This window comes from Pygoscelis adeliae, unplaced genomic scaffold (genome assembly GCF_000699105.1).
Source record: "Pygoscelis adeliae isolate BGI_AS28 unplaced genomic scaffold, ASM69910v1 Scaffold227, whole genome shotgun sequence".
In the NCBI taxonomy this organism is placed as follows: domain Eukaryota; kingdom Metazoa; phylum Chordata; class Aves; order Sphenisciformes; family Spheniscidae; genus Pygoscelis; species Pygoscelis adeliae.
The window spans coordinates 2,964,182-2,976,175 of record NW_008825100.1 but is presented as its reverse complement, the minus strand read 5'-3'; the positions used below and the strand labels follow the sequence as shown (position 1 = coordinate 2,976,175).

The 11,994-nt window shown below is 44.1% G+C and overlaps 1 protein-coding gene across 1 annotated transcript in view; it reads right to left on the bottom strand.

Moving 5' to 3' along the window:
- The window catches only part of ADCY5 (adenylate cyclase 5), a 230,146-nt gene that overhangs the window by 4,509 nt on the left and 213,643 nt on the right, over window positions 1–11,994 (bottom strand). The window contains 5 exon segments of the mRNA XM_009327174.1: window positions 1,706–1,838; window positions 2,691–2,717; window positions 6,639–6,814; window positions 9,084–9,248; window positions 10,828–10,944. Coding sequence (XP_009325449.1) covers window positions 1,706–1,838; window positions 2,691–2,717; window positions 6,639–6,814; window positions 9,084–9,248; window positions 10,828–10,944 — 618 coding nt within the window.

Here is an 11,994-nt window from a genome sequence, read left to right as displayed (position 1 = left end):
CTCCACTTCAGCAGAGGCACCAGGCAAAATGCACAGGCTTTTGAAATGGCTCTTCTTCAAATCCTTTTTTCCAGTGACTTTTGTCATTGCTGGAGAGCTGGAGCCAAAAAAGGAAAGACTTTCCTGGCACATTTGGGCCTTGGCGTGGACGAACACAGCTCAGCCATACTCTCCAGCCCCACTTTGTGAGGGGAGAAGGGATAACCTCCCCACATCCCTTAAGTACATATTGGTAAAGGCACAAGCAATGCTTGCAAAGCACTTACGACTTTGCTCGTGGATGCTGGTTTCTGAAACAGGACATTTGAAACTGGAAATGAAATTAAACAAGGAAGGACCCTTTAGATGGTGGTATGTCTGGACAGAACAAGGAAAACACTTGGCTCTGCCTGGGGAAACAAAAGTGCTTTGGCCAGCTGAGCCCAGACCTGGAACAGGCAAGTTGGCTCATCCCTTCCATTGTTTTACCATTTATAAATGAGAATAACAATGTTTATCTGCTTCCCAAGGAGCTTTAATTAATTGGTGCTTCCTCAGTGCCTCCTACTCAAACCACTGAGACCTATTATTAGAATGATGTCCTGCCATCCAGAAGGTAAAAAATCGATATAAAACCTGCAGTCCTGCAGTCGCCCAGCAATGAGTCCTGGGCAGAGCTGAGACCTGTCCTGCTTGCTTGAGAATCACATACGATGCCCCAGCATCACTCATGGGCACAAGTAGTGAAAACATTAACACGGAACCCAGGGACAGGAGTACAGTGTGGCATTATCTGTAGTGTGTTGGTTATCCAATACTGCTGCCTAGGGGCTAATGAAGGCTGGGTATCAAGCCAGTTCCCACTGCTTAACAAGAAAGTGAATGCAAATATGAATCTTTCACAGCCCTGAACACAGCAAACTAAAGCTCACTGAACTCTGGGAAACCATTCAGCAGTGAATATGAGCTGCTTGTATTTATAAAAATTGTGTTATATTACAGGTTCCTGCAACGGTGACAGGCTCAGTTGCCCAAATTCATTAACCTTGATCTTCAGATCTATAACCCTTTACTGTGGGGACCATCCAAGGTGCTGCTTGAGAATCACATACGATGCCCCAGCATCACTCATGGGCACAAGTAGTGAAAACATTAACACGGAACCCAGGGACAGGAGTACAGTGTGGCATTATCTGTAGTGTGTTGGTTATCCAATACTGCTGCCTAGGGGCTAATGAAGGCTGGGTATCAAGCCAGTTCCCACTGCTTAACAAGAAAGTGAATGCAAATGCAAATATGAATCTTTCACAGCCCTGAACACAGCAAACTAAAGCTCACTGAACTCTGGGAAACCATTCAGCAGTGAATATGAGCTGCTTGTATTTATAAAAATTGTGTTATATTACAGGTTCCTGCAACGGTGACAGGCTCAGTTGCCCAAATTCATTAACCTTGATCTTCAGATCTATAACCCTTTACTGTGGGGACCATCCAAGGTGCATTTACAAGGAAACAAGGGGTTAAAGTAAATAGCCAGGATGAGAAGCAAGTGAGTATGCAAAGTACCAAAGAAGAGCAGAGCATTACTAGCATGCCCAGTTATATGCCAGATCCAGATTAAATTCAAAGGCACTTTATAACACTCCTCAACTCGATAGTGAATAGCTCAGTTACATTAACACCAGTGACTATGTGTATTCCTCCAACACAGCAAACACCCACTAACCTGGAGTTTCCAGAGGAAATCAAGCCTTGCAGTGGATTCCACTTGCTGGGCATGCAAGTACAGCGCCAGGACAAAGACTGTAATGATGACAGGGGTCACAATCTTCAGCGCGACTCGTGTCATCGCTGCAGAGCTGCAGCAAATGAAAGAGCAGAATTTCCCAGTTAGTCTCGGTGTGGAGGAACACAGCTTAGCTATGCTCCGCAGCTCCCTCTTTAAGGCTAACCAACCTCTGAAGAAAAGGCTTTTATTCTTTCCCCTCAAAGCACGTGTTGGTAAAGAGACAAACAATACCTGCAAAAAGCTATAGAGTTTGGCTCATAGGTGCTGGTTTCTAAAGCAGGACTTTGAAATTGGAAATTTAATCCAACTTCTTAAAAAGGGTTAACATCAATATAAAAGCCATTTTTAAAAGAATGGCCATACATGCTCAGCCACCACTATGCTTGGCAAAACCAAGATGCTGAGAGCTCTTCAGACTGTATTCACTGTGTCTCCTGCACTGGTTTCCCCAGCCTCCTGAGTCTGGAACTGTTCTATGCTTACTGCTTCTCTAATTAGTCACTTCTTGACGGCCTTTATTTTGTAAGTATTCTATAAGCTGAAAAGAGCACTAAGACACATTCCCATCCCTTCTGACAAGCAACAAATAAAAACTGTTAAAGCTGAATTAGAGTTACACAGTATGAAAATATTATTTTGATAAAACTTTTGACTTGTAGTTACAAGTAAGCTCTATGAGATGCTCTGTAAAGCAAGTTGACATAAGTCCCGCAGGAAGAGGATGCTCTGAGAGTAGCTACACACACAAAAGGGCAATACTCAGTCCACTTAGGGCATTTGCACTGTGTTGCACCAGCTCACAGCAATACATAGTCAAATACCAGACACCGCTGGTAAGTCAACATGCTGATATTGCACCTTGTGAACAGAAAATGCCTACCAACAAAACCCCATAAAAATATTTCATGCCAAAATGACTCACCATGGTAACGTTGCATTTGGCGACACGCTGAAAAAAACCACAAACACAAGGTCAGTGGAGTGTTTGACTCCCTCCAGCACTCGTCCTTGTACACCATTCAACAGCACCTCTGCAATGTGGCACCTCTAACACTGTGTGGGGCTATAGCCCTTTTAAAGCAGAAAACTACAAAAAGATGGGGGGGGGGGAGGTTGTCTGAGCTACACTCAAAAATCCAGCGATGGTGCAACATGGTTAATGTGGTTAAAATATCTAAGAAGCATTAAGAGTCAGAGAATCATTTGGGATTTTAATGTCAGTGTGGGATGCTTAGCAAATGCTTGTGCATCCATCACTACTTCATTAGGTCAAGCTGGAAAATTTGATCTAAAGAGGGAAGCTTTGGGCTAATATCTTGTGAGGGATAGCTCCTCTCTTCCCCATTTATTGTAGTATTGAGATGCATTTAATTCCTTTAACTCTAGCACTACTCCCTTCTTCTGCAAGTTGCTCATCTCCAGTGTTGTACCTAGCTATGGGTACTGCACATGACTGCACTAAAGAAAACCCTTATGCAGATTGCTATTACTATTCACAATACCGTGAAGTACTCATATGAAGCAGAGCTGCTGGAGAAGATGGTGTGCTTTTCTCACAGTGAAAGGATGGAAAGGAGCTTTCTGGTAGGTAGTAGCTGTCTGAGTTCCTGACTGATCAATTGCTTAATGCTGCTGGGTTTCTTCTCAAGTGTGGGTGGACTATTAGGTGGCTGAGAACCATGTACATGGATCTTTTCAAACACTATTTAAATGGAAAGAAAGAGATCAGTGGTAAAATTACTGTAGTGTCATTGATGCAATTACAGCTTTGCAGACTACTAAGATGATACATCTTTAGCCTAAGAATCTCACAACTGTCTCGAGAGCTTCAGGCCACAGTTTTCTGGGGCTGGGGGGAACCTCCCGCTACATCATCAGAGATACAAATCATCAAAATTGAAATAGCCAAGGGAGCCTAACTGGGCATAAAATTAAAAAATAAAAGCATAGCGACTCTCTAACCTTGTTTGTTCTGAGACATTTTCTACAGCTCTGAGCATGGAATTTCTTCTGACACCGATTTTGCAACCCACCGTTGTCTCGCACACGATCTATTGCACAGCCTCTTGGCCAGCTCCAGCACTGAACATGTGTGCTTGGATGTGGACCTGGTTTGGGAACCCTGGGGACGTGACTCCCACCTAAAGGTTGGATCTAGGTGGAGCTGGAGACACTTCCCACATGCAGCATGATTCCCCTACTCCCCTAAATCACTACCTGGCCAAGGATGACTGACTGCCCCCCATTATCCCTCTGTCTTATGATGGGCTGTAGCTCACTGTGGGTGTTACGCTTGCTCTAAAATCTTCAGCAGAGACTATGAAATGCAGCAAACCCAGTATTTACAATAACGCTTTGGATAAGTGAAAATGCCCAATGCAAGCAATAATGGCGTTACATTAGTAGGTGGCTCCCCCAGGGGACAGACATTTCCAGTAGCAGATGGCTTTTTAATTACTGGAAGGTAACACAGAGAGAAGCTTGCTAAATACACTTCCGCTCAAGTTAAGTGCACATTTTTAGCAGGAAAGGTGGTTGATTTTGGGGACAGCTCCCATAGGACAGGAGCATCTCCCTTCTCAGAGCCACGATGCCAAGCACAGACAGCCCTCTAAATCACAAAACACAGCTTGAACAGAAATGATGGGCTTGATGAACAAATCACTGGGCAAAGCTCTTTGGGCTCCACTATGCAGGAACTCAACTTGGAAGATCACATTGGTCCATGACATCTTTAAAACCAATGCATTAGTTTTATCTTCTGCGTAGGGAAAAGGTAATATGGTAGTAGCTCTGTGCATCCAGTTATATTTCATGTGTCACCACGCTGGTGCATCGCGGCAGTCAAGTCTAGCAACTCCCAATGTGCTATAATCAGCCTTTCAGTTGCCTGCATGCTGGGTTCGTTTGTACACAGAAGTGTGAAGTGACATCTGCATCACTTCTAATTAGTCAGAGTACCATAATGGCTGCAGAGCAGACAGTAATTATGTAGCTACAACGGGCACCCAATTAAAGTAGTATGAGGTCATGTTGTGTTTTTTTTTAATATCAGCTGGACAATAAGGTACAGCTCTGAACTACGTGCTGAGCTCCCATTTCCCACAATACATAAATGGACTGCCAGACATTGGGACAATAAATAGCTGTCCATGGAGCTCTCCGGACAAAACAAATATCATTTAGTGAGAGATAATATAGCATAACAGAAAGCTATTTCTGGGAAAACATGCTAACCTTCTCCACTTTATTACTGACATTTTGATTGTGAAGTGACGTAAATTAGACTTCTAATTGCTGTAATTTCGCTTAGTGCTTGACTTACAAGAATGAAATTATATTTGGGATATAAAACGCTTTTATTTCTCTAATTGTGTTAGAAAATGCTAAATAGTTTCCACTGTTGGAATACATAACATCTGCAAAAAAAGGAAGGAAACCTCATTCTCCCCATAACCTCCACAGAAAGCTCCATGGGGTTTCCTACATAATTTCATTCGCTTGAGTTAACAAAATAATTTAAGTGATTACTGCCAATGGCAGTAAAAGCCATACCGCCATTAATTATTACTGGGCACACTTGAATGCTAAAATCATGGAATATTTATGTGAAGGACAGAAGTAACCAGGTGCATCCGGCTTGAAGGGATTAATGACCATCAAGAAATTTGAGCAACTACACAAGCTATTTCATAACCTACAAGATAGTACTGGGAAGGACCATGGGAATCTTCTCAGCCACCCTCCTGTCCAAGACAGGAGCAACCACAGCTATCATCCTTGACAAATGTTTCACCTAAATTGGTGCTTTCTAGATCTCTGATTGTTCTTTGCTGCTCTGGACTCTCCATTATCGTGAACTGCCTTCTTGCCCCAAACCGGAAAACATATTCCAGGTTAGGCCTTCCCACTCCTGAGTAGAGTAATGGTCTACTTCTCATGTCTTACAGGCAACTCTCCTTATTATACATCCTAGCATCATGTTCACCTTTAGACAACATCACTATTTTATTGACTCACATTCAAGAACAGTTGTTACCTACACGGGGAAATCATCAAAACAAGTAGTTAACGCAACAACGCAACTCCCAGTGAGAAATGAAACTTGTGGAGGAGGGCGGGTTTGTGGATGTGCCAAATTTCCCTCCCTGGCGTGACCTTCAGGAGAGAGGTAACCATGTCAGTGGAAGGAGGTTGCCACCATGATTAATGTGTGACCTGGTAATGACAAACTACCTTTTGTAAGTAAAAGGGCAACTGTCTACTCCCATTTAGCCCAGGCCCTTCTGCTGGGAATTGTGCTGTGACCAGCTGTCATACTGGCTTTTCAAATGCAGACATGTGTCCAACAGGAACTGTCAGGAGATCACTAGCCAAATAACAAACACCACCATTCCACCACCCCAACCTGGGTTTGATATACCAGATGTCTGAACGTCTTGGTGTTCATTACCAGATCCCTGAGCCAGCTCAAGTTTGTTGGAGGGGTTTTTTTTGCTTTTTTGAGAAAAGACATTTCTCTCTTGGGAGTGTAATACCAGAATAAGTGAGAATGACTAACTACAGCTCCCCATTTCTGGAAGAAAAAGAAATACAGATCCACTCTGATTCCAGTTATATTTTGTTATTAATAGATAGTTCATTAGTCAAGTTCCACATTAAAAAGATCTTAAAGGGAACTGTGTTCTCCTACTCTTCAGAGGTGGAGAGAAGCATTGACAAAGCCTTTAGTTTACAGCCATGCCTTCTCTAGTATCAAGCACTTCCCTCGCTTGCACCACAGCCTCGGCGCTCCCGTCCACCTAATGCCACACTAAAATCATTGGGTGAAAGAAATTAGATGAAGATTTCAGAAGTGAAAGACACTTACTAGGTGTTAGCTGTAACCAGGAGATCTGCATTGTCAAAAAGGTTGACCCCTGGCACTTCCACAATGAGAACATATATAAATTCAATGATTAACATAAGGATCAGTTTTCCAATACAGCTGATCTGAAGGAACACAGAGCAGGCCAGGAGACTCAGTAAGACACTGTAGGTAAAGTACTGTATAAAGACAAAAAGGGGAAAAAACACAGAAGAGAGATGAATGTCAGCTGGATAAATCAAAACTGAAAACAAAGGAAACTAAACAGAGGGACAGAAAGGGATCGGGAGTTATGTAGTTGAGCTGACCAAACATGTAAACCTGGGGCTGCCTGTGGGATTCTCCCACATTACAGGAGATTTAAGTGTTAAAACTGAACCGATGCAGAGGAAAGCTCTTGCATTCTTCATCAGGCGTTATTTGCTTTACGCTCAAGAGGCATAGGGCTCGCAGCTATATACCCAAGGTTGTGATGTAGGTTTGCCCTGGACACGGTTATTGAATTAGCAGAAAGCATCATCCAGTTATGCTGGAATACTTTGTGCTTTAAGGTCGAATTCTGGACTCGAGTTTGCGTATCTGCACAATACACGGGACCAAGGGTATTAGCAATTCACATCACCAGGACAGATACCCACTTGAGGCCAGTTGGAAAGTATTGCCCCTGCTGATGTGACACACCGAATCCATCGGCAAGTTACAGGCTGGACAAACTTCTACCAATGCCCAACACCATGATCATTTTTTCTGCCAGCAGTTGCAGGAGTGTGCACATGTGTAGTAGCGGAGCCCTTTGCCACACCTGGGTGGTGGGGCAGCAACTTCTGCTAATCTGAGAGCTGAATGTTTAGCATGCCAGTGCTTTCAAATGCGACTGCAGACTGCAGGTGCCATTTATGGCTCCTGGGAAAGCTAGCATGGATGTAAAATGAAGAGAGGCACATTATCCAGCTCATCACCTTCCTGCTATCAAATCTGTGAAGATTTAAGCTTCCACTCTGTCCGGACAGGCCTATTTCTGGCAAAAAAGCTGTATCAGATGCCTGAGGCAATCCATCCTTTCAGTTAAAAGCAAGCCCTAGCTGAAGTAGAAATACGCTTATGTTCTGAGCTCATTTATTAATAGTTCATCACTGATATATTAAATTAGAGAAAATAACTTGTACAGCTTGTAACTTGACTCTTCAGTTTCTGGAAAATGGGTGGATGTTCCCTGTGGCTGAGGGGTAGGATCCCACCATCTCCTGAAAGCACACTGGGAGCAACAGACAACGCCTGTACCAGATCCAACATCTGCCCTGCAGAGCGCAGGGGAGGGACCCCTCACTTCTTAGCCCACTGACCGGCAGGTCCTGGCTCAAGGCTGCCATAGCATCCTCAGCATGCAAAATGGTTGATCCTCATTGCTTAAAATCCTTCTCTGTCCTGAACCAGCACTCCTGACAACCTCATGATGGGCACAGACTGTTTCTAGTTCTCCATTGTGCCAGATTTAGCTCCTGGGTTTTTCTGTGGACATACTAAGAGCCTTTGCAGGGCTGAAAGTCACAGTAATGGTGGTCTTAGAAACCTCACAGAATCAGATAGGGACCATATTCCTGTTAGGTTAAATGAAAATAGTGGGATACCAGGGCTTTCAGTAGCACCTTGGACATCTGGATGATAACAGATCAGCCATAAATCTGTCAGGTTCCCATAAACCCAGATGACCTTGACATAAATTCTGCCCCCATCCTAGACAGATTTTTTTCCTTTTCAATTTCCAGAGGACAGGACACATAATGGCCATGACCTAAAAACTCAAAGGTCTTAAATAGCTATGCAAAAAGATGATTTTTTTTTTGGCAAAGTATTCTACCAGTGTGTAAAACATATTTTGGGTTTTTTTTTTGCCATTAGAAGCTTTTTTTTTTTTAGACAAGTTGTTCTGAAGAGGTAGGATTTGCATTTGCAGATTGAAGCAGACCACTATGAGGGCTGCTAACCTGCCTGAGGCCAGAACCCACTATACCTAGTAAAAGAATACATAAAGCAAAGTTTTTCATGAGGACATAAAACAATGGAGGGAAGGGTTAAATCTATGACTAGACACTGATTTTCAGTGAACTGATTTTCAAGTAACACTGAGCACCCACAAACACTTTTGAAATGACTTGCAGTTCTGCATGCCATTAAGGACTTCATGGAGAAAGGCTATTTCTCCTGCTACAGGCAGGATCCAACAGTTATAAAGGCCTACTGATTATTCAGCCCTGAAGGAACTTAAACATTAATGTGGACTCATGATATTAACTTCAGACACTTAAGTTTGTTCATAGTAGCCTGTGTCAGTCCTATAACGTCAGTCAGGAGCAACCTTGCTTTCCTCTGAATTACTGAGATTTATCACACAGGTTTTATAGCCCCTTCTCAGATCAAGCTCTGCAACCCATTTTTTTCAGGCAATACCTCTGGAAAGTTGCAGTTGGGCAAAGGACTATCACAGAATCCCTGCAAGGTGCCCAGGCTGTAGTTGGAAGTCAGATTGGTGATAAGGCATATGTCCACCCGGTCAGGAGTGACGTTGTATTCTGCAGCCATGCAGCTGGCAAGATCCACAGTGCTGCACATGAACTGAAGAAAAAGATGGTATTAAGCTCAACGGCATAGACAAGGAGAAGAAAACAAAATAGTATGCATCAATTTAAAAGCCCCTTGGAAATGGCTGTAGCAATGTGCAAAATATGCAAAATGAAATCACCAGCTTATGTTTTACTGCACATGCAACAGCTATGTTTTTTCTCCCCCAAAATATTAATTGATAAAATCCAGGCTGTGCACTCTAGAAAGCTAGTTTTGTGCTCAACTTCACGTACAACTTTATGTCTGAAGGTTCACAGGCAGAGGGGCTGTAGATATTACACATACAAATATATCCCGCTGTCTGTGATAAGGTCCTGGTGTTGCTCTATTTCTGTTGACGGGAATTTCTGAACTGATAACTTTCCCCTTCCATCTCTAAAGCTTCTGCTGTGGGTCCTTCTACAGGGAAGACTTTAGCAGCAAGGCTCAAAGGCTGATGTGCTATGTTATGCTGAGGAAGCAGCAGAGGCCCATTCTGATCTTCTCCACGTGCTGCTCCGTTTGTCCATTTTGCTGATTTTGAACTAAGCAGTTCACGAATGCAAAGAATCACACATTATGCAGAAAAACAAAGCTCTAATTTCTGCGTGGTGCTCAGCAACACACACCAGCTCTTTGCAGGTGGGGGAAGGCAGTGGGGTGTCGATGCCACTGAGCTAGCACCTCCCATTCAAGTACCTCAACAGACCATAAAATTGTTCCTAAATCTCCACTGTGTGTATAGGGGAAGCTATAGTTAAGAGGCAAGAGCAAGTAGTGGTCTGATTTTTAGCTGTTTAAGCCTCTCCATGCCAGTGCAAGTCAGCATTGCCCCAGCTGAGGCCATAACTGAGAGGAGCAGAGGGCCATGTGAAGTCTTTGTAGCTACCTTCAAGCTCAGGGCTTTAACCCCAGGCCCATCTCTCCATTTTTTTCCCCCTGTCTTAAAAAATGAAATAGATGTATGCAGGGTAAAGAATATTCAAGTTGTTTCTTTAAAATGCATTCAGCCTTCAAGCCATTTGTACAAGTGAGAAACCAGCAGTTGCAGGGTCCTAGAGAACAGTCCATCTCTCTCCGACTCTGAAATCAGCAGCGGCGTTTGAATGCAAAGCTAGACTGCCCCGGTCCCAAAAGTGCAACTCAAAGCAAAGTCTTCACAGTCCCTGTTAGGCGATTATTGCACTTGGAGCAGGATGCAGCACAGTGCAGGAGGCCGGCACAAAGCCTACGCAACACTTAAGTCCCACTCAGTATTGTGGGAGATAAATGACGCATCAGCCTCGTGCCGGCCCCTCATGCAGGGGTACGCTTCAGGCTTGGCTTATGTACTTGGAGCAGAAGCATTTAAAGAATCAGAAAAGAACACGGGCACAAATTGGTGCCAGGCTTATGATGGGCTATAGGGATGCAGCTGTCAGGCTCCCATTTCTTTTCTGTGCCCGAAAAGCAAAAGGGAACTGACCTCAGATGCTGTAAGCATTAGGCAGGATTACATTAAACCCAGTGGTTGTAAGGGTTACAATGCTGCAGAGAACCAATAAGAAAACCATGCAGAACCGAGTGGATCAAAAGGAAATAATGCACATACCATGTTGACAAAGGCAGATAGAAAAACCAGGATAATGGCAAAGACTCCAACTAAGGTACTATTGGTCCTGGACTGTACAATCTTCCTAGAAAGAGTCTGGAGTGGAGCTGGGAAAAGCTGCATGTGGAAAAAAAAAAAAGATTAAAGAAACATGTAAAATCATTGCTTGTTTTACAGATTACAACCTGCATTTGAACTGCCCGCATCCTTCAGTGCAGCGTCTGTGTGGATGCTGCACAGGGGTTAGAGAATGGTGATGGGGGATGTCAGCTCCGGGACAAGGGCGAGCAGGAACGTGACCGCCTTGTGGCAGCAGGCCCAGCTGGCTCACCAAATCTACTTAGTCCTTCCTAATAGGAATGATGGTTCCTGAGCCGAGAGAGCATGGCTTGCAGGGCTGTGCTCATCCTGTCGTGAGAAGCAAACCACAAGCCATCTGTAACTGAAATAGCCAGGAGCTCGAGCCTGTAAATTACTGCATCAAAAATTAAAAACAAGCAGAAATGAAAAAAATACATGTCAGATCCCTTTGATCACAAAGGTATATCGTAGGACTTTCTGGTGCCATTTCAGAAACAGATTGTTAAAAAGCCCAGGCTAGTCTCGTGATCTGTCAGACCCTTGGTGAAAGGTGCTGGAGAAATCAGCTGGCCTCGTCTGGTCTATGGCACTCACCACCACAGACACACGGGCTAAAAATAACCGCTGGTGAGGGCGATCACAGAGCTCCCCTAGACAGACTGTCCCAGTGATTCACTACTATCAAAGCTAGAAGCTTTCTTCTAATTGCTTTCTGACTGCAGGCTGCCAGCGTGCTTTGCTTTAGGTGCTGCATTGTATTCTAGGTAGAAACAGTCTCTGTGTTAAAGCAGAGACTAACCAGGTGCTCTTTGCAGCAAGGGTCACCCCTCAGCATCGCATGAGGCCTCCTTGCATTGCATTAGCTACAAGAGAAGTCCAGAAGACAATGAAACCAACCCTTTCTCTTCATGCACCACCACCGTCCCAGTGCAAGCTCGGGGCTGGAGCGATGAGAGATGGACGCTGGGAAACCCTTGCACACTGACACCCTCCCGCTGGAGAGCATCGGCCCCGCAGTGCCCCTCCCCTCCACGCCATCGCACCGGGCCAGAGGTCTCTCTGCTGAAGACTGCCAAGTTTTTTCCA